Source organism: Balaenoptera borealis (genome assembly GCF_965194805.1).
Source record: "Balaenoptera borealis genome assembly, chromosome: 16".
In the NCBI taxonomy this organism is placed as follows: Eukaryota; Metazoa; Chordata; class Mammalia; order Artiodactyla; family Balaenopteridae; genus Balaenoptera; species Balaenoptera borealis.
The window spans coordinates 50,156,213-50,179,105 of record NC_138872.1 but is presented as its reverse complement, the minus strand read 5'-3'; the positions used below and the strand labels follow the sequence as shown (position 1 = coordinate 50,179,105).

The 22,893-nt window shown below is 63.4% G+C and overlaps 5 protein-coding genes across 11 annotated transcripts in view; 2 read left to right on the top strand and 3 right to left on the bottom strand.

The window, feature by feature from the left end:
• Positions 1–1,003, top strand: part of AXIN1 (axin 1) — a 58,496-nt gene extending 57,493 nt beyond the window's left edge. For both annotated transcript variants that reach the window (XM_082361531.1, XM_082361532.1), the window contains one exon: positions 219–1,003. In XM_082361531.1, coding sequence (XP_082217657.1) covers positions 219–345 — 127 coding nt within the window. In that variant the 3' untranslated portion in view covers positions 346–1,003. The remainder of the gene's footprint in view (positions 1–218) is intronic.
• A 319-nt stretch (positions 1,004–1,322) lies between these two features.
• Positions 1,323–4,546, bottom strand: PDIA2 (protein disulfide isomerase family A member 2; the record flags this gene model as incomplete). 2 transcript variants are annotated; one of them, XM_082361546.1, is made up of 11 exons in its annotated part: positions 4,221–4,531; positions 3,394–3,600; positions 3,191–3,324; positions 2,975–3,112; positions 2,776–2,892; positions 2,561–2,686; positions 2,287–2,484; positions 2,074–2,194; positions 1,820–2,001; positions 1,575–1,685; positions 1,323–1,453 (listed from the first exon to the last, which is right to left on the bottom strand). In XM_082361546.1, exons 1-11 carry the CDS (start codon positions 4,429–4,431, stop codon positions 1,412–1,414), a joined length of 1,587 nt encoding a protein of 528 aa, XP_082217672.1. In that variant the 5' UTR covers positions 4,432–4,531. The 2 variants fall into 2 exon arrangements, with proteins under 2 accessions (XP_082217672.1, XP_082217673.1); XM_082361547.1 differs by lacking the exon at positions 1,323–1,453 and having other exon boundaries at positions 1,464–1,685; positions 4,221–4,546.
• A 37-nt stretch (positions 4,547–4,583) lies between these two features.
• Positions 4,584–7,323, bottom strand: ARHGDIG (Rho GDP dissociation inhibitor gamma). Its single transcript, XM_082361602.1, has 6 exons — positions 6,943–7,323; positions 5,720–5,899; positions 5,560–5,643; positions 5,231–5,307; positions 5,087–5,150; positions 4,584–4,985 (listed from the first exon to the last, which is right to left on the bottom strand). The coding sequence occupies exons 1-6, from the start codon at positions 7,013–7,015 to the stop codon at positions 4,786–4,788; spliced, it is 678 nt and encodes a 225-aa protein (XP_082217728.1). The 5' UTR covers positions 7,016–7,323; the 3' UTR covers positions 4,584–4,785.
• A 2,177-nt stretch (positions 7,324–9,500) lies between these two features.
• RGS11 (regulator of G protein signaling 11) lies at positions 9,501–19,337 on the top strand. Of its 3 annotated transcripts, none has more exons than XM_082361580.1 (17): positions 9,501–9,579; positions 9,947–10,043; positions 10,120–10,170; positions 10,317–10,423; positions 11,054–11,105; positions 11,227–11,285; positions 11,497–11,573; positions 11,741–11,822; positions 13,008–13,076; positions 14,004–14,027; positions 14,109–14,170; positions 14,289–14,402; positions 14,481–14,596; positions 14,689–14,776; positions 14,861–14,999; positions 18,446–18,528; positions 18,607–19,337. In XM_082361580.1, the coding sequence occupies exons 1-17, from the start codon at positions 9,517–9,519 to the stop codon at positions 18,707–18,709; spliced, it is 1,386 nt and encodes a 461-aa protein (XP_082217706.1). In that variant the 5' UTR covers positions 9,501–9,516; the 3' UTR covers positions 18,710–19,337. The 3 variants fall into 3 exon arrangements, with proteins under 3 accessions (XP_082217706.1, XP_082217705.1, XP_082217707.1); XM_082361579.1 differs by having other exon boundaries at positions 13,998–14,027; XM_082361581.1 differs by lacking the exons at positions 11,741–11,822; positions 14,109–14,170 and having other exon boundaries at positions 13,980–14,027.
• A 1,005-nt stretch (positions 19,338–20,342) lies between these two features.
• Positions 20,343–22,893, bottom strand: part of FAM234A (family with sequence similarity 234 member A) — a 31,483-nt gene continuing 28,932 nt past the window's right edge. For all 3 annotated transcript variants that reach the window (XM_082361576.1, XM_082361574.1, XM_082361575.1), the window contains exons 9-13: positions 22,456–22,596; positions 22,141–22,216; positions 21,845–22,000; positions 21,453–21,555; positions 20,343–21,365 (exon numbers count right to left, since the gene is read on the bottom strand). In XM_082361576.1, the coding sequence (XP_082217702.1) occupies positions 21,154–21,365; positions 21,453–21,555; positions 21,845–22,000; positions 22,141–22,216; positions 22,456–22,596 (688 nt within the window). In that variant the 3' untranslated portion in view covers positions 20,343–21,153. The remainder of the gene's footprint in view (positions 21,366–21,452; positions 21,556–21,844; positions 22,001–22,140; positions 22,217–22,455; positions 22,597–22,893) is intronic.

Genomic DNA, 22,893 nt, shown 5'->3' with positions numbered 1-22,893 from the left:
GCTTTAGCCCAGTGGAGAGGACAGAAACCCCACGCCCACCCACTCCTCCCCCACAGCACCTAGAGGCCGGGGCAGGGACCCCGCATGTGGTCACTGCACGTGTCCAGCACCGGCACTCAGGCACCGGGCAGAACCGGCTCGCGTGCCCTGCAGGAGGTGTCGGGGGCGGCCGCCAAACTGCCGGACGCTGCCACCCTCACCGCCCCTCCCGCCCGCAGATACTACTTCAAGAAGGTGAGCGACGAGTTCGAATGCGGCGTGGTGTTCGAGGAGGTGCGCGAGGACGGGGCCGTGCTGCCCGTCTTCGAGGAGAAGGTCATCGGCAAGGTGGAGAAGGTGGACTGACCGGCGGGCCTGGCCTCCGCGCTGCGCACCACGAGGGCCTGTGCCGGGTTGCGAGAGTGTGGCAGACACGCGGCTGCTGGCGGAAGGCCGGGTGCTGCCCGCCTCACAGTCGCCACCCCTTTGGTCCATCTCTGTCCAGGAGGGTGGGGGTCCCTCTGGGGTCCCACAGGCTTCCACCCACTCCTCTGCAGGACACTCAAGAGCCCACCCAGCAGGGAGCCCACCATGGGGCCGCCTTGAGACCCTCCCCCACGGCCCCCTGCTGCTAACCGCGGACGCCCCTGGCGCTCACCCCACAGGCTCTGCTTCTCCTTCTGGGACTCGCCCGCCATGGCCTGCCGTGGTCAGGCCTGTCCCAGAGCCGGGGTGCAGGGGGCCCCATGGGGCCTCTGTCCATTGTACATGTCACCGAGTGCCTTCAACACAGCTTGTCTCTTGCCTCACTGTGTGGACCCGGCGACGGAGCACCGAGGCCCAAGCGTGGGCTCAGCGGGTCCCGGGCCCCTCCCTCCTAAGGGCCCATGTAAATATGTACATTTCTCAGGCCTGGGCCAGCGGGGAGGGGCTGCCCCAAGCCCGTTTTTCATGCGCTGACTTGTACAATTATCTTTTCAAAGGTACTTGGATAATAATGAAATAAAACCATTTTTGAATCTTCCCTGGCTGTGGACTGCACCTGTCCAACGTGGCTGGTGGGAATGCCCCTCGGCTGGCTCCTGGGATGTGTGCCCTGTCTCCCAGCCACCAAAGGAAGTCAGGCCAGCCTCCGTGGCGGGGAGGGGGGGCCATGGAGCAACGCTAGCAGAGCTTGGGAGAGAGAGTGGGCCCGAAGCCAGCAGCAATGCCATGCTCCCCCTTCCTGCCCCAGTGGAGCCTCAGACCCATCTTCCATCCAAGATATGAAGGACCCAGGAGGCTGAGATTGGGCCCAAACCAAGGGCCAGGGTGCCTGCCTTGCTTAGGAACCACACACACAGTCCAGGACCAGAGCTCTTTATTCACAGCCCACAGCTTCCATGGGCACCAAGGGACATGGCTCCCCGGGTGGGCGCTGACAGCGGTGCAACTACAGCTCGTCCTTGGGCTCCGTTGTGTTTTCTGGCATCTCCTGGAAAGGGTCACAGAGACTCAGCTGGAAGCTGCACCCTCAGCCCATCCCAGCCCATGTCACAGCCATGCATCCAGAGGACTCGTCCAGAGACCTGGAGCCTTGGGACAGAGACACCCACCGGGAAGGGGGCTCCGGGCACCTCCGTGGGCTCCTCTGCAGGCAGCTCACCCCCGCTGTCCAGAAACTTGGAGAAGGTCTCCAGGTCCCTGGTGCCTTTGTATTCAATCACCTGAGGAAGGACGGGCAGGTCTGGGGGACACACTGTCCGGGGTCTAAGGCCAGCCCTCCGAGGCCACGCCCCATCTCCAGCCGAGGTCTGAAGAGCCTAGACTGAGCCCAGACCAAGGATGGGTCCTGCCTCACCTTCCGACCGGGCCCCGCGGGGAAGTACTTGAGGGTGGGGAAGCCGTGCACAGGGAGGGCCTCCAGCTCGTTGGCCGTGGCATCCAGCTCGGCGATGACGATGTCCTCGTGGTCCCTGTACTTCTCAGCCAGTGCCTCCCAGGCTGGGGCCATCTCTTTGCAGTGGGTGCACCATGGGGCATCTAGGACAGGGGGGCATCAGTGCAGCCTGCAGGGTCCCTGCTGCCCACCAGCCCACTGCCCTCTTCACTCACAGAACTTGATAAACACGTTCTTGGTTTCATCAAAAGCCACCTGCTCGAAATTCTTGCCCACGAGGGTCTTGACTGGCCGCTGGTCCCAGTCGGGGGGGACCTCCTGGCTCAAGTGATAAGGCTGGGAGAACCGGCCAGGTGCTTTATTGAGGGTCTCTCCCAAGAGCCGCTGCTCGCACCCCCGCCCCCCAACTGGGCAGTCCAGCAGCGGACCTTGACCTCCCCACCCAGGACTGCGCGGCAGAAGGCTGCAACCGAGGTGGCGGTGACTGGCCCCCTGTCCGCAGGCATGTACTTCTTGGTGGTCTCAGTGTTGATGAAGCGTAGGGTGGGGGCCTCCTCGGCCTTGAGGCCGAAGTACTGGAGCACGTGGTCATTGTTGGCGCCCACGTCCACCACCACAAACAGCACCTGCCAGCAGGGAGTCCGCGTGGGCGCCCCGCCTCCCCACCACCACCCCACCCCCCACCCTGGGCCGAGCCAGTACCTGCCCCCGGAAGCTGGGAGCCGCCTCCCGGAAGCCCGCCAGCAGCTCCCGGTGGGGGGCCAGCGTCTGGTTGACGAACAGCAGCAAGTGGTTAAGGATCCTGGCTGCAAAGATCTTATGGGACGTCTGCGGGGGCAAGTGGTGCTCGTGGGCTACTCCTGCGCTCGCCTCCCATCCTCCGCTCCGACCCGCACCTGCCCTCTGGCCCCACTCACCTGGCTGTTGAACTCCGTGACCAGGTGCATGCTGTGCGTGAGGAGGAAGCGTGACAGATCCCCCTGGTCCAGGCCCAGCTCCTCATCCACTGGGAAGTCTGCCCGCCCCTCGTCATACTGGACAACGCCGGGTGGGTCAGCAGGAGCCATCGCCCTGACTCCGACCCCCACTTCCGCCCTGACTCTGGGCCTGACCCACCTTTTTGAAGAGGACCACGGTGTCCTTGGTGAGGCCGAACTTCTGAAAGAGCTGAGGCTGGTTGGTGAGGCCAAAGCTCACGTCCAGGGCATCCTGGGCCAGGGCCAGGAAGGTAGCCACATCCTTGTCCTGCAGGTCCTAAGGGGCCCGAGCCTATGAGGCCAACTGGCCTCACAGACCCTGCTCCCAGGCCCGGCCCCCGTGCCACCAGCTCACCTGGAAGAAGCCAATGACCACCACATCCCGGGCATCTATCAGCGCTCGGGCGCCCTCCTCATCCTCCAGCCGCGTGGCACTGGGCCCCACCCGCCGCCTCAGCCACTCAGCGATGCCCTCGGCCTCCCAGGGGCCTGCAGAGATTCCCCTCAGCCTGGGCCAGCCCTGCCACCCGCCCACCCGCCCATGCCCACTCCCCGCACCAGTGTACTCCTCTGGGTGCGTGTGGTTCCCGTCACGGAAGAACTTGAGCGTGGGGTACTCTGTCACCGCAAACTCCTCGGCCAACTCTGGCTCTGCGGGCCCGTCCACCTTGGCCAGCCTGACTTTGGCCGACTCTGCTGCCAGCAGGGCAGCCGCCTTGCTGTACTCAGGGGCCAGTGCCTTGCAGTGCCCACACCACGGGGCGTCTGGGGGACAGGGCCATGAGCGCCCCAGGCCTCCATGGCCCCAGTCGCAGCCCCTGCTCCCGCCCGGCCAGAGCTCGCCAACCTTGGGGCCAGTCAGGTCCAGCAGGGAGCAAGCATGTCCTGTCCACACCTCCCTCATCAGGGGCCCGCCTGAGCCTTGGCCACATGGAGCCCAAGCACTGGAGACCAGCCTCCTCAAGGCCCCCAGCTTGGGGAGGCAGTGGCCAGTACTGTCCTGACAGTGAATTTAGGAGGAATTTTCCATTGCCGACCCCTGAGGCCGGCTCCCGGCCACCTGCCTGTTGAGGCCTGCCGGCTAAGAATGGCTGTCATGTGTGAAAAGCTTGTAAAAACCCAGAAGAATGTGCAAGCCTGAATGCTGGCTGGCCCTTTACGGAAGAGTTTGTAGAAGGACAATGACCGTGGGTCTCCCCTGCACCTGTGCCCTTCACCACTGTGAGGCTGGGCCCCCAGGCACAGCTCAGCCCCAGGGCTGTGCCTCGGGTGTCTTCTGACGGAGCTCCAGGAGCACGGTGGGGGCGAGTGGCCCTGGCATGGGGGGGTAGAACCCCCCAGGTGGCCCCTGCGGTCTCCCAGCCCCACCGGCCCCAAGCACTCACAGAACTCCACCAGCAGGGCAGGGTGCTCCCGCAAGGCCAGGCCAAGGGTCTGCCGGCTCAGCACCAAGATCCCATCCTCCTCCGGGGGCTCCTCCTCCGGGGGCTCCTCCTCAGGGGGCTCCTCCAAGGCACCCTCGGGCCCTGGCCCCCGTCCCCACAGGCCTGAGGCCCCGAGCAGCAGCAGCAACACCGGCAGGAGCTGGCCGTCCATGGCAGTGCCGGGGCCCACGGGGCGGGGGCAGATAAGGGGGTGGGGGGCCAAGCAGCTGCCGCCACGTGGCACACAGGCCTGGTTGCAGGGAAGATAAGGCTGGGAGGCCCCCCCACCCCGGGGGCGGGGAGGCAGACAGGCGACACCGAGGGCACCGAGACAGAGCAACGTTTAATAGGACTGTTCAGGGCACAGTGCCAGGCCTGGGGAGGGGGCATCCCGGGACAGGACAGAGGGCAGGGGGGTCTGGCCACTGAGGGGGCCGGGGAATGGTCAGGGGTCCCTTGCAGCGACTGACAGAGGTGGGGGAGACCAGGACTGCAAGTGGGAACACAGCCCTGGGGCAGGGGGCGCTCAGCTCTCCCAGTCCTGGCAGATGTGGAGGCCCCACTCCCAGGACAGGTGGGGGGTCCTGTCGTCATCGGTGAAGAAGGACGTGACCACGTAGGCACCCCGCACCAGCGCGCCCCGGGGCGCCTCCTCCAACGGAGTCACAAACTCGTACTCCTGGGCGCTCGGACCATAGCTGCCCACCATGTAGACGGCTTTGTCCACTGGGGGAGGGCGAGGGCGAGGGCGTCAGGGGCTGCCCTCTGCCCCACTGGCCCCCACCCCGAGCCTTCCCCCTGGGCTGCCCCCTCCACGCGGCCCTCACCTCGCAGGCCCTGGCGGTAGGTGTGATGCAGACACTTGAGGCCACTGACGATCTCCTTATTGACCTGAGGGACAGAGGGTGTTAGGGGGAACCTGGGGGGCTGGACCTGTGGCTGGCTGGTGTCCTCCGTGACAGCTCCCTCACCTTGAAGGTAATCTTCACTTTGTAATCAACACCCTCCTTCAGGACAAACACCTGGTTTTTCAGCGCAGCCAACTCCCCTGTTAGGGAAAGTGCAGCTAAGTGTGAACTCCTGTGATGGCTGAGACCCTGCCCCAGGAGCCCCCATGGGGGGCCCGTACCTGTGAGGTCTAGGTCTGAGTACTTGGAATTGGGCATGGGGGGGGTCCTAAGAGGTCCATGGCAACGAGCCCAGGTCTCTACCCCAAAGATCAGTTTGTATTTTGCGGAGGGGGTTACCTGTGAGGTCCCTACCTGGGGCTCAGGGTCGCACCAGGCATCCTGGGAGTTACCTGTGAGGTCCATGGTGATGGGCCCTGGGGCCTGCTCAGACATCAGTGTCAGGCTGGTCACCTGCACGTTGGGCAGGCTTGGGTCTGAAGAGAAACCAGAAGTGTACAGGTGCCCTAACCCTAACCCACCCTCCCCCCCCAGCCCAGGGCGTGGGCATACCCACGACAGGCGGCTCAGGCCCCAGCAGCACCCGCTTGTACTTGACCAGGCTCTCGTCGTCCGGGTCCAGCTGCTGGATCTCCAGGAGGCTCTTCCTCCCCGGGGCCCGGTACTCTGGCACGGCCTCATCCAGCACCTCATCTGGCGGCAGCTGCCCCTTCTCCTTGTCAGTCAGGAGGACTGGGGGTTGGGGAGGGTGTGTGAGCAGCTGCTGCCAGCTGAGCTGGCATTTGCTGGAGCCTGCCGTCTGGCCAGCTGGACCTCCCACTGCCCAAAGGAAGGAACTTAACAGGAGTCCGGTGAGGGCTCTGGGAGAGGGGTGGGCAGAGAAGATGCAGAGCAGCGCCCAAACCCAGACTCTTCGGGAAGGGCCTGGGGAGTGGAGAAGGCTCCCAAGAGATGGAGGCAGGTGATCCCTGGAGGCTCCAGCTGCATCCTCCTGGCCCAGCCATTCATCCCAGGCCCCTCCCTGACTGTAGGGGGAAGGAAGATCCCAAATGGGGAACAGCCCCAAGGGATAGGGTCCACCATTACGGAGTGGTGACTACTGAGGTCTTCTCTAGAGCAGAGGCTCTGCTTTTTCGCTGCTCTCCAGGGTCCCCAGTGCCCTAGGCCTCTTCCCATAGTCCCATAAGGCTCTCGGACACCTCTCAGGGTCCCCACCACCCTGCTCAGGGACTGCGTTCCCTGAATGCCTCCCCACAGTCTTGGGAGTTCCTCCCCATAATGCTCCTGAAGGGTAGGGGTGGTTGTCTCTAAACCCCTCAGCTTATGCTCTGAGGCCACCCTCCCCAGGTGCCTCCAGACCCAGTCAGCTAGGCCCCTTCCCCTGGCGCCTTAACGCAGGGGTCTTTCTGAGCCCTTCCCACAGTCCTAGGAGAAGCTCCCATGGTGCCTTGGGGCAGGGTCTTTCCGAGTCCCTGCCCACTGCGCTCCAGTCTTTCCCGGGATCCACACCCTCCCTGAAGGAGCCCCAGCCCCACCCAAGGGAGATGGGACCTCAGGGGCAGGCTCCCACGGGGAGAGGGTCCCCCTGCCACCCTGGCTTCACAGACCCGCCCACTCTTGACCCCTTGCCCCATGAGTGGCCTGGACGAAGCCCCCCACCCCCGCCGCGAGGTCCCCACGAGCGCCCCCAAAGTTTCCGCGGGGGAGAAGCCGCCCCGCCCCGGGCTGAGCCCCCCGCCCACGTGGCCGCCCTGGCCCTAGCCAGGCCCGCTCACCTCGGGCGCACAGCGCCAGCCGGAGCAGCTCCAGCAGCTGCGCCCCCAGCTCACACGCGTCCAGGCCCAGCATGGTGGCCCGCGGCCCGGCCCCGCCGCCGAGCCGCCGAGGAGCCGCCGCCCGCCCCGCCGCCGCCCGGCTCGGCGCTCAGCCCCGGCGCGACTGCGGTGAGCTCATCCCGGCCGGGAGCGCCCCCCGCGCCCAGCGCCGCGCCCGCGCCGCGCGCCCCCAGCCGCTCCGCGGACCCCGCGCAGCCCCGCAGAGACGCGCGTGTCGCCCGCTTGGCGCCGGCACCCGGTCGTCCCCGCCGCGGGCGCACTCGGACCCCGCACAGCCGCCGCGGTCACGGTCCCAGCATCCCACCCCGCCTGCACCCGGCTCTGGCCATCAGGGCTGCCCCACCCCACGGCGCCGCCCAGAGTCTGGGGAGTCTCCGGGGAAGCCCTCTGGGCGGGGCTGGTGGGGCTGGGGGCGCGAGTGGAGCAGGTGCGTCCCCCCCCCCCCAAGTCCCCAGGCTCTCGTTACCTGAAGGCAGCGCAGGCCGCACCTGGGGCCTGACAGCCCCCCACCCTCCCCCTACTCCCACCCCCGCTGGAGCTTATTTATGTCTGGGCAGAGGGGACTCCTGGAGTCTGCCCAGCCTTGGGGGGTGGGGGATGTTGTGTGTGTCTGCACAGCCTCCTGGCCCCGCACCCCAGAGGTTCACAGGCATCAGCACGGAGGGGCCAGTGTCCACACACACAGGGGCCGGGGTCCCCACACACAGTGAGGTGCAGTCTGGAGACACAACCATTATTCCAGTGTTTATTGACTGGGCTGTGTGAGCGTGGCAGCGGGTGGAGGGGTCTTTGTATGCTCTGTGCTCAGAGGCCCCCGTCCTTGGGGAGAAAAGGACACTGATCTGAAACAGAAAAGGGTGGTGGAGTGCTGAGAGGGGCGCACAGAAGGGGCCTCCGGTCTTGATGCCTAAACAGACCTTGTGACAGGTAGATGGGGGTCAGCAGGGCAGGGGCAGGGGTGAGCTGGACCTGAGGCTGGGGACAGCTGGATCAAAGCGGAGGGGGAGGCAGAACACCAGCTAGAGTCCCCCTGCTTCCTTACACCCCTCCGCCCCCCATTTCTGAGGACACCCAGGGATCAGATCTGCCCTGGCCCAAAGGAGCCCCCTCCCCATCTGAGAAGGAGGCCAGCAGGCCGTGGGTGCGGGAGGCACGTGGGCTAGGGCGGGGACTGCCCCCTTGGAGCTGCACCTGCCCACGGTCTTTCCAAGGCAGGATCTCCCCAGCTGGAGCCCAGCCCTTCTAGGGTCACATCCTGCTGCCCCTTCCCTGGGGTGGTCAGGGAAGCCACTTGTCCCCAGGCTGGGGACAACTCTGGCCTCTGGGGGCCTTCAGCCTCTCTGGAAGCCCATCCATGCAGAGAGGACAGCCAGGCCTGGGGCCAGCCTGACCCCACCTGTGTGGGTGGGGCTGGGTGAGAGAATTTCACTGGCATGTAAGGGAGAATGGCACCCGGGAAGGGTAGAACCCCCCTCCAGTACCCCTGCCCCAGCTCAGCCTGGACACGGCTTTGCCTGCAGTGGAAATGGGTTCAGATGGCCATGTCGGAGGCTCTGCCCGACATCCTGCCCTGCCCAGAGCACCTAAAAATCAGAAATAGACCTGTTTGCACCACTTTAAAATGGCCCCAACAAAAGGGGTGTGGGTGGCCAAGCTGTTGGAGGAGGGAGAGAAACGGCCAGGCCCCATGGGCCCTGAGCCCAGAGGCTGCCCACGAATCTTGGGGGGCAGGTGTTGAGATCTTCTCTCCCGGTAAAGCCCCTTCCCACAGTCTCCCACAGTTTCGGGGTAACTCGGGTGGGGTCTCTGTCTGTTCCCCAACTGGTGCCCCAGGCATCATCAGTGCAGCAGAGGGGAAGTGAGCTGCCTGCCGTATTCCCCCAGGCCTCAAGGGCCCCCGCCCAGCACACCTACGCAGCCACACGGTGTCATACCAGCCCGGTAGCACCTGCATGCGTCAGGGACAGTGTCACAGTTGCAGGGACACACTCCTAGGGCAGCTCGACCCCTCACCCAGACCTTACAGCCCCTGCAGCGCTGGTCGCCCATATCCTGGGGCGCCACACAGGAGGTGGGTATGGGGGAGGGGTTACAGTGACCCTAAACAGTTGTCCTCCACCCCAGCCCTCCTTCCCCACAAGTCCCCTCTCCCCTTTTCTGAGTCCCCATCCTTTCCCTGAGTTCCCACCCCACCTCTGAGCCTCCCCCACCGCCGTCCCAGCGGAGGCTGATTCCCCCCCACGCTGTCCGGGTGGGTCCAAGCCCCCTCTCGAAGCTCCAGGCAAGCCCCCGCGGGCACGGGCCTCGGCTTCTCGTGACGTGAGGGAGCCTGCTCGAGGTGGATGGTCGAACGCGCGTCCCCAGACCCCAGACCCCGCGGCTGCGGGTTAACTCGCGGGCGGGGCGGCGGCCCGGGAGGGGAGGGGAGGGGAGGGGAGGGGAGGGGAGGGGCGGGGCGGGGCGGGGCGGGGCGGGGCGGCCGGACACCCTCGCCCCGCTGGGCCTGCCTCAGCCATGGCCGCCGGCCCCGCGCCCCACGGCGGGCACCGCCGCGCGCAGAGGCCGCATCTGAGCAAGGTGGGTGCCGGGGTCCCGCCCGCCCCCCACCCCCGATTTCCCGACACGCGAGGCCGGGAGGGGCAGGAGAGGAGTGAGTGCGGGTGCACGCGAGTGTGGACACTACGCGAGCGCGCGAGTGTGGACGCGGGTCTGGGGCGATGGCACTGTGTGAGCGGGGTGGGGCGGCGGAGACCCCGGGGTTGGGGTCGCCGCTAGCTCGCGCCCCCCCTCGCCTCCTCGGTCAGCCACGGCCTGAAATCCCACCATCAGTGAGCGTTAATCTCCTTCAAGCACACTGATCCGGCGCATCCCGGGCTGTTCGGGGGCATCTGGATCTGGGGGTGGGGGAGGAGGCCACCACAGGCCCTCAACCTCCTTTGCCCAGATGGAGCGGATGGTCGTGAGTATGCAGGACCCCGACCAGGGCGTGAAGATGCGGAGCCAGCGCCTGCTCGTCACCGTCATTCCACACGCAGTGACTGGTGAGGTGCTGCAGGGGCGGGGATGGGGGTGCCGGCCCTGCCTCGGCCTCCCCCTACCCCAGTCTCTGCTATGCAGGCAACGACGTCATGGAGTGGTTGATCCAGAAGTACTGCATCACAGAGGAGGGTAAGGGGTCAGCCCGCTGCTCTTCCTGCGCCCCATACCCGGCCCTGGGGTCGCTGTGCTGATGGCCGAGGGCTGGGGCCAAGCCCACTGTGCTGGGGGACCCGGCTCGGCTCTCCCCACTAAGAATTCACCACCTTGCTCCCCAGAGGCCCTGCATCTGGGCACCCTCCTAGTGCGGCATGGCTACCTATACCCACTGCGAGACCCCTGCCACCTCGAGCTCCGGCTGGATGAAACGCCCTATAGGTTCCAGGTCAGGCTCAACTGGGAGCAGGTAGGACCCATCCCACCAGGCAGCCCCTTGGCGGGGACTCCTGGAAGGGGTGGGGCTGGGGCAGGAGCAGGACCTGTGATGTCACCACAGATCTCGTGGTCCACTGCCCCCTCCCCAAAAGGCCTGGACTGGAAGCGTCCCTGTGACGGAAAGGCCAAGTTAAGGGGAGGGACCTTTAGCAGGGCCCCATAAGGGGTAGTACCTGCAGAGGACTCCACCAGCTTAGCCAGGGTCCTTAGGCCGCAGCCCTGAAGAAGGGGCCTAAGGACAGGATCCCTGCACCTCAGTGTGCGTCCTCAATCATGATGGAGCCCCCCTCCTGCTCTCCCTGGCCACACCAGGGACCCCGGCAGGGCCTGCCCTCAGTCCCCGACCCCCCAGCACTGCAACTACCTCCTGGGCCTGGGCAGGGTGCCCAGAGTCAGTGAACCAAGTGCAGCTTGGTCCAGGTGGAGGGAATGGTGGATGGTCAGCTGAGCCTTGGGGCAGTGGGAAGATACCCCCCAGCCAGCCCAGTCTCCTCCCAAGGGAGCTGAGAGGGTGGGGACGACTCTTGGGGAGGGGAAGGCCCGGAAGGTCACAGATACCTTTGTCCTTGCACTGCACCAGACGCCCTATTTCTGGATGAGCACCCTGTGGCCAGCCGCTGAGCTGGACTACGGTGAGTGAGGAGGGTTGGGCTAGCCGGGGACAAACTCCCAGGACTGGTGGCTGCAGGTGTGATGCCACAGGGGAGGGGGAGCTGACGTTGCTCCTCTGCAGCCTGTGCCCTGTCCTTCCAGCCATCTACTTGGCCAAGAAGAACATCCGAAAGCGGGGGGGCCTGGTTGACCACGAAAAGGTGGGACACCCTTGCCACCCCTCCCAGGCTGAATCCAGCCAGAGGAACCCAGTCCCTACTTGTGGCCCTAGAGCACACAGCCCAGGCCCCAGAGTGATGTGGATACACAAGCACAAACACCCTAGGTGGTCTCAGAGGGGAGGTGGGGGGTCCACACCCCAGAGCTGGGCACCGGAGAGAGTTTCCCACTGGAGACCTCAACACTCCACAGGAGCACTATGACCAGCTGCACAGGAAGATCAGCCACACGTGGGACCTGGTAGTGATGCAGGCGAGAGAGCAGCTGCGGTGAGGCCACGCCCTGCATGCCCCGCACGCCCCCTGCCCGGGCACTGGCAGCCCTGGGACCAGCAACAGCGCACCCAGGCTTGGCTGCCTGCCCAGGCCTCGGCCTGAAGTGGGGGGTGAGGTGGTGGGCACAGTGTCCCCCCAGCTCTGCCTACCCACCCCCCCAGGGCAGCTAAGCAGCGCAGGAAGGGGGACAGGCTGGTCATCGCATGCCAGGAGCAGACGTACTGGCTGGTGAACAGGCCCCCGGTGAGCCCCTTGTGGGGGGTGGTCCTTGGACAGCAGCGGAGTCCTGCCATCGGTCAGTGTGCCTCCTCAGGTGTTTGCTGAGGAGGACCTGCTTTCTGACCCCTGGGAAGGACATGCTTTTAGGGATCCTGTCAGGTGACAGGAAGTTCTTTTTCTGTGGTTCACGAGAACCCAGAGGTCACAAGGCCAGGCCTGAGCTGCCGCCACCCACAGACTAGGACACAGCAGCTTCCCTCTGGGTCTAAGGAAGCAGAATGTGGGCACCTGAAGGCCCTGGGCGGGGGTGGCGAGTGAGGACACCTGAAGGCCCTTGGGGTGGGGGGAGGTGAGTGAGGGCACCTGAAGGCCTTTGGGGTAGGGGGAGGTGAGTGGGGGCGGGCTTAGCTGCAGCATGAGGGACTGAGGTCACAGGCCAAGAGCTTCTGAGGTGCTAGCCTGGGGTCAGGCCTTACCCAGATCCGTGGGCCTGGCAGGTGGGTTGAGGTCCCCCTACTGTGTGGGGCAGTGGAGAGACCAGCAGACACAGATGTGTGCTGTGAGGGGCAGTCACAGCAGATGAATAGAAGCTCCGGGGGGAAAAACCCCATGAAAAAAAAAAAGAGAGGCACCCACGGGCCTGATTACCTCATCAGGTGTGGGTGGTGTCTCTGGGAAAATGACCCTTAATCTTCCACCTGAGGGTCACGGGGTCTCCGGCGTTGAGGGTGGAGTGGGCGTGGCCAAGGCTGAGCAGTGGGCTGAGGGCCGGCGGTGGTCCTGTGGAGGCACCAGTAATGGCGCCCGTGGCCTCCGGTGAGGCATGTGTGTCTGGGGGCGGGGTGGTCAGGACGAGGTGCGGCCAAGAGGGGTTGTCTCAGGTAGGGCTGGGGTTCTGGCCTGAGCAGCCAGGAGCTCGGAGGTGAGCTTGGCTGAGGCGAGGAAGAACGGGGGGCTTGGGGGCAGGTCACAGACTTCGCTTTAGGAGCCAGGAGCTGGGTGAGGGGCTGGAGAGGGGACCAGGGTGGGCTAGACAGGGAGGGTGCCCTGGGGTGGGGATGGGCAGAGAGCATACAGGTCCCGAGTTCCCCTGAGCATGTTTCCACATTAGGGCCTGACATGGGCGCAGAGCTTCAGTGTATGGGGTTAGGAGGGTCTCAGCAGCCTGCCTGAGCTGTGCCCCCGCTTCATCTCATCCCCCCTCTGCAGCCCGGGGTCCCCAGCGTGCTGGAGCAAGGTCCACAGCGGGGTTCCTGCACTGCTGGGCGAGTGCAGATGGTGAGGACCCTGCGTGCACACCCCCCAGCCCACTCCCCACCCCTGCACAGTGCCCTCTGCTCCATGTGCCCCCACCTCCCTTAACCCCTCCACTCCCTCCGCCACTTTACCCCCCCCACTCCACCACTAGGGGACTGCTTGGGGGCTGCCCACCCACCTGTCCACTTGTCCATCCAAATGTCCCATGATTCAGTCACTCCAAGTCTCCTGCTTTGCTCCCCAGCTCACTGCCCCGACTCCCAGCCCCCTGCTAACTCTCGCTCTCTCTCACCTCCCACCTGCTGCCCTGGGTGCAAGTAAGTACAGTAGACCCTATGGGGGGAGGGGGTCTCTTCCCCCAGGCCAGGGCAGCATCAGGGTCTGTGGGGACTTGGAGGGGTGGCGAGCAGGGCTACGGGCCCAAGCGACCAGGGCGGAATGAACCATGTGCCTCCATAGCCTCCAAACTGGATGGAATTGGACGAGGACACATGTGCGAACTTTGTAGCAGCAGAGCCCTCGGTCAGATCCCATGACACCCAAAACATAGAGCAGAGTCATCTAGTACTTTTCTGAGAAAACATCTTCCTGACTTCAAAATCATAGTTCACGGTCATAGGTTTGTGATTTCCATCAAAGTCACGCAAAGATAGCTGAGAGGAAAGGTTGGCATCACAAGCATCCTGAGGGTGCTCTCTGCCCGCCCCTCCTTTCAGTACATTTGAAAACATGAAATAGTGACAGTTGGGGAAACTCAAGGCAACTTTGAGCACCTGAGGGCTTGGTGAACACCCCGAAACGTCCAGACTTGAGGTCCCAGGAGGCGTCCTGGAAAGTCAGACCCCTGCATTAGAGGCCAGGGCTCCGGAGGGCAGGGCAGGGGTGGGATGTCGGTCCATATAGGGACCTGCCTTCTAACTGCAGCCCACCGGCCCCTTCCAGACCAAGACCGTGGATTTCTACAGGCGGGAGGTAGGTCCTGGGGGCAGCAGGGAGGGGAGGCGTGGGCTGGTGGCTCCCAGCCCCGGCCCCCTCACAGGTCTCCCATCCTAGGTCGAGTGCTTACGAAAGGCACTGGGCAGGACCCGGGTGAAGTCCTCCGTCTGCCTTGAGGCGTGAGTGGGATGAGGGTGGTGGCTGGAGACCCCCAGCCCAGAGCCCAGACCCTTCCTGCAGCGCCCTCATCCCCACAGCACTCCCTGCACTGGCCCTGGCACCACCCTCCACCCCCAGGTACCTGAAATTTAGCAGCCAGCGTGGGCCGCATGACCCCATCATGTCGGGGTGCCTGCCCAGCAACCCCTGGGTCACAGACAACGATACCTACTGGGCCATGAATGCACCCAGGTGAGCCCGGGGTGGGCCAGGAGCTGCAGGTGTGCCCCTGCCTTCCTCGTGCTCCTGATCCGCCCGCCCCTCCCCCAGCGCGGCCGTGCCCACAAGGCTCCGTGTGGAGCAGTGGGCCTTCAGCTTCCGGGAACTCTTGGAAGACCCCGTGGGACGGGCCCATTTCATGGACTTTCTCAGGAAAGAGTTCAGTGGTGAGAAGCCCCCTCCCCTGCTCCCTGCTCGAGCCCCCCACCCCAGGTTTCCACCAGCCTGGGTGGGCCTGACCCGGTGCCCGGACCCCCAGCCGAAAACCTCAGCTTCTGGGAGGCCTGTGAGGAGCTGCACCACGGAGGGCAGGCGCAGGTCCCCGCCCTGGTGGACGCCGTGTACCAGTGAGTGCCGCGGGGGGGGTGGGGGGCGGGCAGCGGCCAGCCCGAATGGCCCAGACCCACGGGGGCTCCCCTCTCCCATGCCAGGCAGTTCCTGGCCCCCGGTGCTGCCCGCTGGGTCAACATCGACAGCCGGACGATGGAGCGGACGCTGGTGGGCCTGGGCCGGCCGCACCGCCATGTGCTGGACGACGCCCAGCTGCACATCTACATGCTGATGAAGAAGGTGGGCGCCTCCTCCCCCGCCCCCCTCCCCCCACAAGCCGGTGTCAGGTGGCTTCAGTGGCCACAGCTCAGAGGCTGGTCCGCACCTGCTCCCCGCGGCTCCTGCCAGCTTAGTCCCGCAGCTCACACCGCGCTTTCCAGAGCAGCAAACCGAGGCTCAGGGCGGCTGCAGGGCTTGTCCAGCTGTGGTTGTAAAGTGTTCTAACGTGGAAAAGGTCAAATATGAACAAAAAGTAAATGACGAATCCCCACGTACCTCCAGCCCACCTTCACAAACTGTCAACTCGGGGCCTATCCGGACTCACCGTCCATCCTGTCCAGTGGCCTACCACACACTCCACCCCCGACTTTTTTTTTTTTTTTTTTTTTTTTAATTTTTATTTATTTATTTATTTATCTACCCATGGCTGTGTTGGGTCTTCGTTTCTGTGCGAGGGCTTTCTCCAGTTGCAGAGAGCGGGGGCCACTCTTCATCGCGGTGCGCGGGCCTCTCACTATCGCGGCCTCTTTTGTTGTGGAGCACAGGCTCCAGACGCGCAGGCTCAGTAGTTGTAGCTCACGGGCCCAGCTGCTCCGCGGCATGTGGGATCCTCCCAGACCAGGGCTCGAACCCGTGTGCCCTGCATTGGCAGGCAGATTCTCAACCACTGCGCCACCAGGGAAGCCCTACCCCCGACTTTAAAGCCATTTCCAGACTTCCTGTCTGTAGGTATTGCAGGAAGTTCCCTTAAAGGACACGGCCACCGCTTCCCTTTCAACGTGGCTGCAGAGGCCAGCATCACACTGGAAACACCAACAGTATTTACTCAACGCCCTCGAGTGGCCAGTCGCGTCCCCTTCCCCACGTGACCTCAGGCTAGTTTCCCGCTGCTGCTTATTCTCTGTGCTGTGGAGGTGAAGCCTGATGGGGTCTCGGGGCTGAGATCAGGGTGAGAGCAGGCTGGTTTCTTCTGGAGCCTCCAGGGGAGAATCCGTCCTCCTTTCTCCAGTTTCTGTGGACACTGTGTTCCTTGATCAGATTGTTTTCAGTTTTGTTGTTGTTGGTTCGGTTTGGTCGGGAATAGTTACTTCAGAGGTGGTGTCCGATGTGTTCTCCACTCAGGAGGGATGTCAGTCCAGCTCTCTCTTTCGTGGCGAAAGCAGCTTTGACAGTCTGGCCCAGATCCATGATTCCATGAGGGTATGGGATGTTCTAACCGATCACTGCCTCCCTGTTCTGACGCCTCCTCTCTCTGCTCGTTGCTGGCCCAGTGGTACCGATCATAGAGGAAAGGCAGGACCGAGGCTTGATTCCTCCTTTAAACATAATTATTTATTTATTTATTTATTTATTTATTTATGGCTGCGTTGGGGTCTGTTGCTGCTGTGCGCGGGCTTTCTCTAGTTGCGGCGAGCGGGGGCTACTCTTCGTTGCGGTGCGCGGGCTTCTCATTGTGGTGGCTTCTGTTGTTGCAGAGCACGGGCTCTAGGTGCGTGGGCTTCAGTAGTTGTGGCACACGGGCTTAGTTGCTCCGTGGCATGTGGGATCTTCCTGGACCAGGGGTTGAACCCGTGTCCCCTGTGCTGGCAGGTGAATTCTTAACCACTGCACCACCAGGGAGGTCCTAAACATAATTTTTTAAAAATATTTGTTTTCGGGCTTCCCTGGTGGCACAGTGGTTGGGCGTCTGCCTGCTAATGCGGGGGACACGGGTTCGAGCCCTGGTCTGGGAAGATCCCACACGCCGTGGAGCAACTGGGCCCGTGAGCCACAATTACTGAGCCTGCGCGTCTGGAGCCTGTGCTCCGCAACGGGAGAGGCCGCGATAGTGAGAGGCCCGCGCACCGCGATGAAGAGTGGTCCCCGCTTGCCACAACTAGAGAAAGCCCTCGCACAGAAACGAAGACCCAACACAGCCATAAATAAATAAATAAATAATTTAAACTTAAAAAATATATATATATATATTTATTTTCTTAATTTTTTTGGCTGCATCGGGTCTTCGTTGTGGCACGCGGGCTTCTCTCAAGTTGTGGCGTGTGGGTTTTCTCTTCTCTAGTTGTGGCGCTCGGGTTCCAGAGCGCATGGGCTCTGGAGTTGTGGCACGTGGGCTTAGATGCCCTGCTGCATGTGGGATCCTAGTTCCCTGACCAGGGATCAAACTTGTGTCCCCTGCATTGGAAGGCAGATTCTTTACCACTGGACCACCAGGGAAGTCCCTTGATTCCTTTTTAATTACCATTTTTCAAAATAAGCAGTTGGACCCCTGGTGTCTGCCAAGGGTAGTCAGTGAGGTTGGGATGCTTTTAATACCATTGTAAATTCACATTTTGACCATATTTGATGGGTTTCAATCCCTTTCAGTCCTTGTCTAAAGGGATGTGCAGAGGTCCCCCTCTCCGGCTGATTGCTCTTGAGTCCTGTGACGTGTCCGAAATCTATGGTGCTTCCTAGCTTTCTAAGGGGCCGTCCTACTCCAGACCTAGAGCCAGCCATTCCTCGGGCCCTCAGCCCTCCCTCGGGGGTGGTGTTCAGAAACCATGACCTGCACATCAGACCCATCATAGCGCCAGGGGTGGTCATGGTTCCCAGGCCTTTCAGTGGACAGAATCAGGAAATACGTGTTTTAAATAAAACATACCAGGAGTTCATACTGATACTTCTAATTCGGAATCAGGATTATAGAGTTTCCTTAACCTCTTTGGCCTCTCTCTCTCTCTCCTCATTCCCCTACTGAAAATCTGGGTTTTCAGTGGGGCCAGCTTAATCACTCACTTGCTTTTTCTCGAGATTCACTCAGTAGCTCAACTGAGCAGCACGACACTACCATTCACAGTGACTGAGAGTCATTTACTGTTTGTTTTTTCGGTCCTTTGTCCACAGCCCCTCAGATGCCCCTTGGACGCTTGGTTACGTGTGGCTAGGGTGGTGTCGCCCGCTGGACGCCCAGCTTCACTTGTCCCCCTTCAGTGTTTGGGGGTTGCTTATTTATTTTATAATCCCATAAAATATCTACACAGTTTCAAAATCCAATCTACAAAGTACATTCAACTAAATCTTGTTTATACCCCTGCCCCTCCACCAAAAGTTAACAATTTAAAATGTGTATTTTTCTTTTTAAAACATAAGCACCTGGGTTCGTAGATTACCGTCCCTCTTTATTGAATCCCGTGGTTTTTGTCGACCTTGCTTTTGTCCCGCTCCACGTGCCCAGCTTCACTCTGTGGGTCCGCGAGAACCAGTGACACCGGTTCCCTGTCGCAGGAGGCGCCACGTTCACTCCCCGTGTGGGCACCGGGCTCCTGCGTGGTTGGGGGCCAGTCTCCCTGAGTCCGACCCGGTTTGGGCTGGTCTGGGGAGGCTGCTCCGGCCCAGTCCACTGTGGGCCCCGCCCTTGGAGGAGCCTGGGCAGTGCTGGCTGAGACCAGGAGTGGGAAGGGATCAGGCCCGGATGCTGTCTGTTGCAGGACTCCTACCCGAGGTTCCTGAAGTCGGACTTGTACAAAGACCTCCTGGCGGAGGCCGTGGTGCCCCCGGAGACCAAGCGACGGTCAGCCAGGTGGTGCCCAGGGAGGCAGGTGGGATGCCGGGGGCGGCGCCCTGCGCTCAGGCCCCTTCTTCTCCACAGGGTGTTCCCGTTCATGCGGAAGCCGCGCCATTCCAGCCCCAGCCCTGCTCTCCTTCCTGCCTCTGCCTCCGGGGAGCCCTCGGGTGGTGACGGGGAGGCCTAGGTGGGCCTGGGCAGGGGCAGAAGGGGGCCATCTTGCCCTCATCAACTCCTCTTGCCCAGGGTCCTTGCAGCCACTGAGACTCCCCGGCGCGGGAGTCCCCTCGGGCCCCGAGTGCCTGGCCTTACGGGGGCACCAACCTCTCTGGCTTCCACCTTTTCCCTTGTCACACCCTCCCCCAGAAGGGGCTGTTCTGGGGGCTGATTCCCAGGGCAGGGGTGCCCTGGACTGAGACAAGATGGCAGCGCACCCGCTGGTGACTCCCAGGGCAACATTCATAGTCAGGTGGCCGCCAGCAGGGGGCGCGGGAATGCAGGGGGAGGTGCTGCTCCCACTGGGCCGTGGCCTCTCCGCCTCCGTGGCCCCCCGAGGCTGTGGCTTCTCCCCGGTGTTGGACAGAGATGGTTCCAGCATCGTTGCTCCTCCAACAGCCAGCCCTGGTTCACAGCCAGGGCGGCAGAGCCTCTGGGGAAAGACACCAGGGAGTCTCCACTCCGAGGGCCCCCCGAGACTCAGCTGCTCCTTTGGGAGTGCAGCCAGACTGGCTCAGCTGGGGCAGCGCCACCCCTCCCTCAGGGCTGCCCACACCCTCCCGCTCCCAGCGCAGAAATAAAAGACCTTTGGGTCCTCACTCTGAGCCTGTCCTGCTGTGGTCCAAATCGTGGTGGGTACACACGTGGTGGGTGTGCTTGTGGTGGGTGTGCATGCACGTGTGGCATGTGGGTGAGGCATGCACTGGTGAGGGAGGTGGTGAAGGACAACGGGCAGTTCAGGTGTCAGAGGCAGTGGGTGGAGGATCCCTTGTGTGGGGTCTGTAGGCCTGGGGCTGGGCTCAGGCTGCAGACTTGGGGAGACAGTGGGGAGCTTGTGCTCTGGCGGCACACGGATGCCCGAGTCCTCCAGGGGAGAGTGAGCACAGAGTCCAGGGGGCTGTCTGGTGTTGAACCCAGCCTCTCCAGGGTCAGCTGTGCCCTAAGACATGACAGTGACAGGGAGCACAGTGCGGGCTTTATTTACAAGCCCAGGGTGCACCGGTGAGGGTGTCTCCGGGGCAGCCCAGACCCCGAACTCCTGCACATCGTCCTGGAACCTGAAGGCTGGTCCCTGCCCAGAGCCGGCTCCTCCATCCACCGCTGTGGACCCAGACCTGGGCCCTTGGGCCCGGGTGGCTTCTCCAGGGACAGGGAATCCAACCCCTCAACCTCAGCCTTGTTGTTGCCTCCCAGGCCTTCGCAAGGAGAAACAGACCTGGTTCTGGAAGCAGGCTTGTCACACGTAAGTGCCTTCAGGAAATTCCTGCAGGGTTCTCCACGACAGCCCCCATCACTTTGGTAACCCAAACCTTCATCTCACTGAAGCCCCCTGCCTGGGCTCCTCCTGCCTGGGCGGCTACCAGAGCTCAGCCCTGGAGGACACAGGTGCTGGGGGACCCCCTGCCTGTCCCGGGTGGGAGAATGCCTACAGGCTGGGTTCCTAGCCTGCTGTGGGTGAGCAGGGCGGGAACCACAGACCTGAGATGCACTTGGAGGCCGTGCTGGACCCTCCCAGTCTCTGACTGGGTGGTGTGCGTGCTGGCCTCACCTCCCCAGCAGCCTTTCCCACTGATCCAGCAGACAAACACAGGCACACACGGGGCTTTCCAGACAGTGCAAAACCAGTGTTTATTCTGATTTCTTCCCGAGGTACCCGGGGTCATCAGGCTGCTTGCTTTTGTCCGGTCACGGCTGAGTCCCACAGCACCAGGCGGGTCTGGGGTGACCAAGGCACAGAGGTGAGTCTTGCATCAGGTGACACCGACTGGTGGGGGGTGTCCAAGCACCAGGAAGGAGGGGCCGCTGCCCACACCCAGGGGTGCAGGGATCCCTGAGGGACGAGGAGCCCCAGTGTGTACCCAGGGGTGCACGCTGACCCCAGGGCGCATCCTGGGGCCAGGTCCTCGGGACACTCACAGCTCCAGGCAGCCCATCCGTCACATCCTCCCAGGCCCCATTCCTCATGCGCCCCATCATGGGCTCTCCAGGGCAAGTCACCACCAACCACACTGGGGTGTGGGCCTGCCTCAAGCCACCCCAGGGCCCACCACCCTCTGAGCTCCACGACCCCAGGGAGACAGTGCAGAGAAGGCAAGGCTCAGACGGAAAGAGGGAGGGGATTCTGCAGCCGAGGCTCTGGCCAGGCATGGAGAAGTGAGGGTGAGCTGCTGCCAGCACAGGCTCTGCCCAGGGAGACCCGGGTGGGGCTCGGAGTGGGGACCTGAGTGAGGACCTGGCATGCTGGCGGGAGAGGGGAGAGGCCCCGGCACGTCCCTGGGGTGACGGGCCCAGTGGAGAGTGTCGCCAGGTCACCAGGTCAGGAGTCGACGTGCAGACCGAGCCAGTGAAGGGCTGACTTCCCAGGATGTGAAACTTCAGCAGCCGCCTCTGCTTCGGGCTCTGGCCAAACCACGTCTAGGCCTCGTTCCGGTACCGTAGGCGAGAGAACCGGTCCCTGACGGCCTGGTCGCTGTCGGGGCCACCCTCAGCCAGGCGGACTACCTTGCTGCTCGGGATGAGGTCCCGCACCTTGTGTTTGGCCACGGAGACCAGGCCGGGTGGATCCGGGCTGGCCGGGCCCGTCAGGAGAATGTAGGCAGCGTGGCGGCTCGGCTCAAGCAGAACCACTGTGGGGACATGGCCATCAGGTCCCGGGACCGGCCAGCACGGGCCTCCCATGGCTGGCGGCCCGGGCCCATGCGGGGCGCACTCACCCTGGAAGGTGACAATGGGGGTGGAGATGTTGGCCAGTTCCAGCAGGACTCTGGGCAGCGTGGGGTGGAACATGTACAGGCGGTGCCCGGCGGATCCGGGCTCCTGCAGGGAGTGCAGCGGGGGCATGAGGCTGACCCTCCCGGATGCTCCTGACCGTGACCACACCCAGAGCTGTGTCCGCCGGGGTCCCACAAAACACCCACCTCCCGCCCCCCTTCCCCGCCTGACCCTGACCCTTCTCGGTTGTCTTCCAGCTGCCGCCCCTCGCACCCACTTCCTCCCAGAAAGCCCGGACCCCCTTGTCCTGCCCACCCTGCATGGCTTCTATCTATCTGCACTCAGCCAGCCACCGGCTCCACCCCATGCCACAAACCAGGACCCAAGACTGTACCGTCTGGTTGGCACCAGCCAGCTCGTGGAGGCCCCAGAAGAAGAAGGCGGAGCGGTGGTCTGCGGTGGGCAGGCTGGCGGACCGCGGGTCTCTGGGGAGGCCTGGGAGGGCCTGGCTCCACAGGACAGCCCCGGAGCTGAGGTCCAGGAGCAGGATCTGCAGAGGGAGGAGGGGCAGCACAGGGTTGCGTCCCTGAGGGCGGCTCACCGAAGCCTCTGGTGCCCACTCGGCCTACGGCTCAGAACAGCTTCCCTCAGCTACGGGCAAAGGTGAGACCCAGGAGCAAGTGCAGCAACCTGTCTCTCGGAGCCGGTCCCGTTCTCAATGACCATGGCCGGGGTGTCGGGTTTGTAGTAGCCGAGGATGGGTTTTCTGGAAGGAGAGTGGAGAGGAGGGCTCACACGGGCCTCTGAAGGAGAAACCTGGGATAGGCTGCGGCTGCTCCTGCACGGGCCGGAGCTTTGATGCCAGGGGGTCTCACTCCCCTCCCCAGGGCAGGGTGGCACCAGGTGACAGGCAGTGGCCTCTGGCAGAAGCATATGGGCCTTGTCCAGGGGTGGGGGTGGGGGGACACGCTGGGGTACCCAGCTCCCTGGAGAAGGACCCCATACCTCAGGACCTGGGCTGCACCGAGGGTCCACCTGGGCACCAGCTCCTGCCCGTCCAGCAGCACGCAGGCCTCGGCACTCACGAGAAGCAGGTCTTCACCCACCTTCCCCGGAACGTTCATCAGGTAGCGGACAGCTCCCGAGCTACACGGGCAGGAGGGATGGGATGGGGCCCCGGGTAGGGTTGGGGACGGGACCCTCCCCAGCGCTGCCTGCCGGGCTGTTTCCCTCAGGCTCCCAGGGCTCAGCCTCATCTTTCTTGCTTCTCCAGTTTCAAACTAAAAGGAAGGCCCTCGCTGGATGCAGCGACCAGTGAGCCCGGGGCGGGGCCCATCTTCGCCCCCGTTTTTATTCGTCTTCTGTTTGCCGGTTTACTGAGTCTGAGCTCAGGACAACCTCAGACACCTGACACAAGGTAAGGGCCCTGTGCCCGCCCTACGG

Coding starts and splice junctions, on each gene's coding strand:
- ARHGDIG (XM_082361602.1), bottom strand. CDS start 7,015: ATGCTGGGCCTGGACGCGTGTGAGCTGGGGGCGCAGCTGCTGGAGCTG. Junction 5,900..6,942: donor GCTGGCGCTGTGCGCCCGAG/GTGAGCGGGCCT, acceptor CCCAACCCCCAG/TCCTCCTGACTGACAAGGAG. Junction 5,644..5,719: donor GCCTGAGCCGCCTGTCGTGG/GTATGCCCACGC, acceptor GTTTCTCTTCAG/ACCCAAGCCTGCCCAACGTG.
- RGS11 (XM_082361579.1), top strand. CDS start 9,517: ATGGCCGCCGGCCCCGCGCCCCACGGCGGGCACCGCCGCGCGCAGAGG. Junction 10,171..10,316: donor GTACTGCATCACAGAGGAGG/GTAAGGGGTCAG, acceptor CTTGCTCCCCAG/AGGCCCTGCATCTGGGCACC. Junction 18,529..18,606: donor CCCCCGGAGACCAAGCGACG/GTCAGCCAGGTG, acceptor TCTTCTCCACAG/GGTGTTCCCGTTCATGCGGA.